Genomic DNA, 6,000 nt, shown 5'->3' on the forward strand with positions numbered 1-6,000 from the left:
ATTCGTATTATAACACTAATTCTAATATGACGACTTTTTTTATCCTCAACCAGTATAATCGCAATATATAAATTGCAGTGATACACAAAAACGGCTGTTCCGCGTTACGAACAACTTATGTATACTACCAGCTATTCTTAATTTTCGACATTAAAACCCACTGTATACGTAGACCAATATTCAAATACAATATAGGTATCTTAATATACCTAAATGAAGTTATTTTCCTTCAGAACGACAAATCATTCTTTTTCAGAATCAACCTGGACGATACCATGTTTCAATGAAATACACTCAAAGGCATACACTAATGACCTGTGTGAGATCGTTATTTTCCTTGATAAAAATGCAATCTATAATTTACTTCGAAATTTATTCGTTGCCAATTCGGAAATTTATATTTTAAAGTTCAATGGATGATAGGTGTAAAAGAAACCTTCATTGTCCGCATTTTAATTTTAGAAACCAATAACGCTTGAAGTTTTGTTAATTTATCGCTACAATAAAGAAACATTATCATATATGTCAGATGAATTTTGATATAGACTTTCATAAATAAAAAGCCAGATTTAACATATTCATGTGTTAGATTTTGAAAATCTTATTGAGTCACACTGAATAGGTTGGATGATTTTTGGTTGCTTGCTTAACGTCCAGTGGCAAATATGTCATGCATGTTCAGGACGATAAATGCTGAATAGTAAATCATACTGTAACCTACATGTATATTTATTCGTCTTTGTGTCAGTTCTTAACCTTTTTAAATATATGTATACCTTTAACTCTATCAAATGATCAATTTATAAAATAATCTTATATTCTATTGAATAACATTAACGTAACTAATAAGAGGGTCGGCTGCGGAGGGTATATAATTATATCATGATTGTCTGTTTTTTAATACGGTTGGTCTCTAATTTGATCAATCCTGACACCCCACGGTGTGTTCTACGACAAGAAGAACCTTAAAATATTCATTATCTATCACATATTCTACAGCAAAATAAACAAAGCTGTTAACGGTCAGGGTAAAATAATCGAGAATAAATGCCTAACCCATGGTTAAATGAAAACAAATATACGGCTGCCATGAATTATTTCTTCAATAAACAACTGTGTAAATATCATTAAATGTGTATAACATGTTTTATGAAAGGTTCTATCGGTTTGTGGTGAAAAAAAATACAAGTTAGTGTGAACCTAAAGGGAAAAAAACTTTGTCGTAGTAAATCTTTTTGAAGGAAAGAAGGGGCCGCTATTGTAATCATTCTTTAATTTCTAAATTAAGTTATATAACTCAGAGAGATTGCAATGTTGTGTACATCAACGTATTTTCATAGTTCTATTAAAGATGAGTTAAGCACATGCGTTTAGTAATTGTTACGAAAACAAGGTTCCATTTCGTCGGAATTATCTCCACAATCATCCTTTCCGTCACAGAACTGACGGATGTAAACACATTTCCCATTATCACAGGAACGTTCTCTCCATCCACAATTTCTGGCTGTAATACAGAGAAAAAAGTGTCAATTGCAACAGAAGAAAAGTGTGGTCGTTGAAATAATCTGAGGCAACATTCAAATACATGTATCAAATTGAATTTGGTATACGTGGCTATATTTACAACTTTTTAACTCTTTATAAAAAATGTCATGATAAAATTTCCAAATCTCGAATTTCATTAGATAAGCGTTTGTCAAATACATATCCATGCGGTACCATGTTAAAATTTTGGTAAAGTGCAGTTTGAGAATGTACCTACTAGGTGATCTAAGGTTACATAGAATAAATCAAGAATTCAAAATTGATACGTTAAGCTGATAAAGTATTCATTAAGGATCATAATAAGCTAAAAATTATGATAGGTCATGAAGCCATTTTTGGAGATAGTTGATTTATGAAATATGGCGGGAAAAGTTTAAATCGGACATTTACTCTATATTTGCAGTGGTATTATTTGGGTCTCAAATCATACGAAAGAGATCAAGAATCTGCTTTAATTTTGTCAAATGTCCTTTTATGTCTATTAAGTCGTATGTCAATAATTCACGTGCTTTCTAGTTAATTGACACGTAGTATCATGAGTCTGAATTGAAAATCACTCGAATAATTCGTGATTCATTTCCAGTGAAATATATTGGTTTTTGATGTTGTAAATACTCATGTGCGAAACTAGGTCTTGAAGAGTAAGAATATACCAACTTTTACAGACATTAAATGTCTCATCTGATCCGTCATTACAATCTCGTTTCCCATCACAAAGATGAAGATATGAAAAACATTGTAAATCATCAGCACATTTTAAGTCAGCACCTGGATATGTACATGTGTAATCTGAAAATAAAAAAATCTTAATATTCAAAGTTACTATATATCTGTAGTTTATAATCTTAAAAAGATAGAAAAGGATCAAGTGAAAATTTATGATTACAGGACCTTTGTTAAATTATACTGTTGACTGTTGACTGTAAATGGCATTGTATTTTTCATTCAAAATGAGCTAACAGTTCGCCTCATATTCCGTTATTAGGATTATTCAGAACTAGGAAATAAAATCATCTTAATTTTTTCCTACCGTTTGACGCATTAGTATTTCAACATCGGGAGCATATTCATTGCATATTCATTACTATAATATTAATAAATCTTATACCGCAAAAATATTACACTGAGTATTAACAGAACCGCAACAAATCATTAGTTTGACACTAGAACTGTTTTGCATTCACTTACCGAAATCCTTTTTTTAAAAGCTTTACTATTCGACTATTACTTAGTATATATTTTTTGTATCATTTTAACTGTTTTGAGTTGAAGAAATAACAACATGTTGTATAACGATTAAATTAGAGCAGGATCTGTTTCCTTATCGAGAGCACATTAGCTCACCACCAGTTGTGATGAGGTGAGTGTTGCTTAGTCTTTAGTTTTTAATGTTGTGTTTTGTGAACTATTATGTGTCTGTTTGTTTGTTGTTTTTTGTCCTTTTAGCAATGGTGTTGTCAACTTATTTTCGAATTACCAGTTCAAATATCCCTCTGGAATTTTTTGTCTCTCTTTTTAAAGAATAAGGTAAGCCTTCGTCAAATGTTGATAATAAAGTCGGTAATATTATAGATAAACGTCTATGAATCTAAACAGTTTATTTAATTAATGTATTTTGTTTTATACAGTTTTATTTGAAATGTAATGATTGATTTTTGGTTAAAACGTGGCGTTTAAAAATTTAGAACTTGTTAGGTTTGATGCTGTTTGAATTTACACCAATGATCTGTGCTTTTTATTTCTCATGTATGTCCCGCATTTGATTAAAAACTCAATTGGTTATACTGAATACCTTTTGAAATTTGTGTAATCTAATAGTAATTGATGTTTGTGTTACCATTCTACTTTTGCAATATGTATGGTATCATTGAAGTCTATCAAATTACTGTGTATCAATTTTTTTTTCAAATAAGATGCAAGTAACGGACGTTCAAAGTTTAACACAAGGTCTCCATGTCCATTAATAAGGCTTTATGATCTCCAAGAAAGACTGTAACTTATGGTACTTTTTCCTTAATATTTACAATTTTATTTCTCGTGCTTCGTTTTTCCCAATTTTATATTTTTCGTGCAGCGATTTTAAGATTTTTATTTCACGTGTTTCCGTGTTCAGTCCCCCCTTTAGCACCCTCTGTTTAGTATCTCACTTCTACACAGATTCTCTTGGTCATCAGATCCATCACGACAATGAACTGTTTTCCCATCACATTGTTCCCAAATAAATATACATTGAGTCTGATCTGCACAATTCACCTTCGTGCCTGCACAAGGGCGCCCTGTAAGATAAAATGCATTGCAATAGTTTCTTGCCAATGTTGTGTGCTAAATAAAATTTTAAAATAGGCAGTAATGTTTTTAGAAAATAAATAGAATAAAAGCTGAGAATCATACAAAAACAGTGTTTCATTTAAAATGATAAATTTTTTGAAACATTAAGCTTCGTTAAGACAAACTTTAATCGAAATTTAGGAAACTCAATTGTTGTTTCCTTAAAACATACCCATTTAGGTACACATTTAGTGTAAGTCACGATTCCCATAGAAACAATAGAAATAGCTACATTCAAATAAAGTTCAATTGAATTTATCTTAATATGTACACATAAATCAGCATTTGAATCTTGACTAGTGAATTAAATAACCAAGATCAATTACTTTTCTGTGTATTTTTCCTGGATAGATAATAAAATTGAGATTAGATACGGGGAATGTGCCAAAGAGTCAACAACCCGACAAAAGAACAGAAACAGCCCAAAGCCACAAACGAGTCTTCAAATCAGAGAGAAAATCACGCACCCCCAAGTTGACTTCAGATGACCAATAAAGGGAGTTTGCTTCTCAGTTTCAAAGTAATTAACTTTTCAAAACACCAGTTTATACAGATAGGGGATAGATAAAGGAATCCAAAGAGCAAAATATATATATAGGTATATGCTTTTTTTCGAGATATTAGCTATTGAAATTTTGGCGGGGAAGTATTATCTCTTGACTTTTCATAGCTTCATCATTGACAAGTTCTCAAAAACTGTTAAGAAGTAATCAAAAGTGTATAAGATTTTAACAGATGGCTTATCATTATACATGTAAAAGATTTACAAAAAGAAAAATTTGGGTCACCGGGCAATTTTTGTCAAGGCATTTAAATGGATAAAACCAGAGAACCCATTCAAAGAGCAGCAAAAATCCGACGCCATATACAGCTAACAAATATCTCACAATGACGCGGACATTAGCTGACCTCTTAACAAAATTTGTACTAGTTCGGTATAAATAGCCGTCACATTGAACACCAACATAAATAAATGAACTAAAATAACACAAATGCATTCAAGACTCCTGGCTTGGGATAAGCGTCAACTTTGGAGGAGTTAAGCAAGTTTTGTGTGATTCTCTACCCTTCCCTACACTTCTAGCCAATATGGAATAAATAAACATACAGCAACACACAGTTAAACGAAGTTTGATTTCATAAAAGGTAGCAAAAGAAACTAAGAAAAATGACAGTACTGCATATATTTACAAAGGTTCAATAACAGTTACTGATACACCAACTCCAGACTTTAATTAAACACTGGTTACAGTTTATGTCTTTATCATATGAAAAAAAGAGCATTCCTTACTGTTGGGGTTTTTGATTAATACCACATAGTAATGTTAAATTGTGAACCTTCAAAGGCGGTCATCGTATCAAAGCAGGTCCAAATGAAATAAAGTTTTTGTTTGTTGTTATTTATAAAATGACATGAAAGATTTTTAATATTTTTATAAGCGTTCTGACTTTTAAGCATGCAATCTATTAAGTACTATCATCGAATTTTCGACACTCCAAAAAGCAATCATCCCAATATTTTCAAAGGTCTTATATTCAGATCTTTTAATGTATCTAGTGTACGAGTAACTAGACTAGATAGTTTAGAGGTAGAACAATGACATGCAAACAAAAAGAAATCTATACTTGTTATATGTCTTGTGCAGCTTCAGACACATGCACATAATTTGACTTTCATTTGGTTATGCGTCGAACGTGGTAGCGCACATGTTTTGTTTGTTACAGATGTCATTTTTCGAAAAAAAAAGTCAGTTGGAATGTTGGTTATTTGTGATTTCTTTTTACTGAACTTTGTATAAATATACGTTTTTTTTATTAAGTTAAGTCTGCCAATTGACATTTTATCGTGTGTTTTTCTATGTTGTGATCCATGAAAATGTTTGCACCTGTTCTAAGTCAGGAATCTGGTGTACAGTAGTTGTCGTTTGTTTATGTAAGTTGTACGTGTTTCGCGTTTCTTGTCTTTTCATATAGAATAGACCTTTGGTTTTTCCGTTTGTATGGTTTTACACAAGTAATTTTTGGGCCCTTTATAGCTTGTTGTTCGGCGTGAGCCAATGCTCCGTGTTGAATGTCGTACATTGACCTATAATGGTTTACCTTTTACCTTATTTCTTACTTTTTTTT

General features: G+C 31.5%; 1 protein-coding gene across 1 annotated transcript; it reads right to left on the bottom strand.

Annotated features, from left to right (window-relative positions):
* Positions 1-1,255: 1,255 nt before the first annotated feature.
* LOC134727571 (low-density lipoprotein receptor-related protein 2-like) lies at positions 1,256-4,049 on the bottom strand. The gene is made up of 4 exons (XM_063591952.1): positions 4,046-4,049; positions 3,693-3,821; positions 2,203-2,334; positions 1,256-1,504 (listed from the first exon to the last, which is right to left on the bottom strand). The coding sequence occupies exons 1-4, from the start codon at positions 4,047-4,049 to the stop codon at positions 1,371-1,373; spliced, it is 399 nt and encodes a 132-aa protein (XP_063448022.1). The 3' UTR covers positions 1,256-1,370.
* Positions 4,050-6,000: the final 1,951 nt, after the last annotated feature.

Source organism: Mytilus trossulus, chromosome 8 (genome assembly GCF_036588685.1).
Source record: "Mytilus trossulus isolate FHL-02 chromosome 8, PNRI_Mtr1.1.1.hap1, whole genome shotgun sequence".
Classification (NCBI taxonomy): Eukaryota; Metazoa; Mollusca; class Bivalvia; order Mytilida; family Mytilidae; genus Mytilus; species Mytilus trossulus.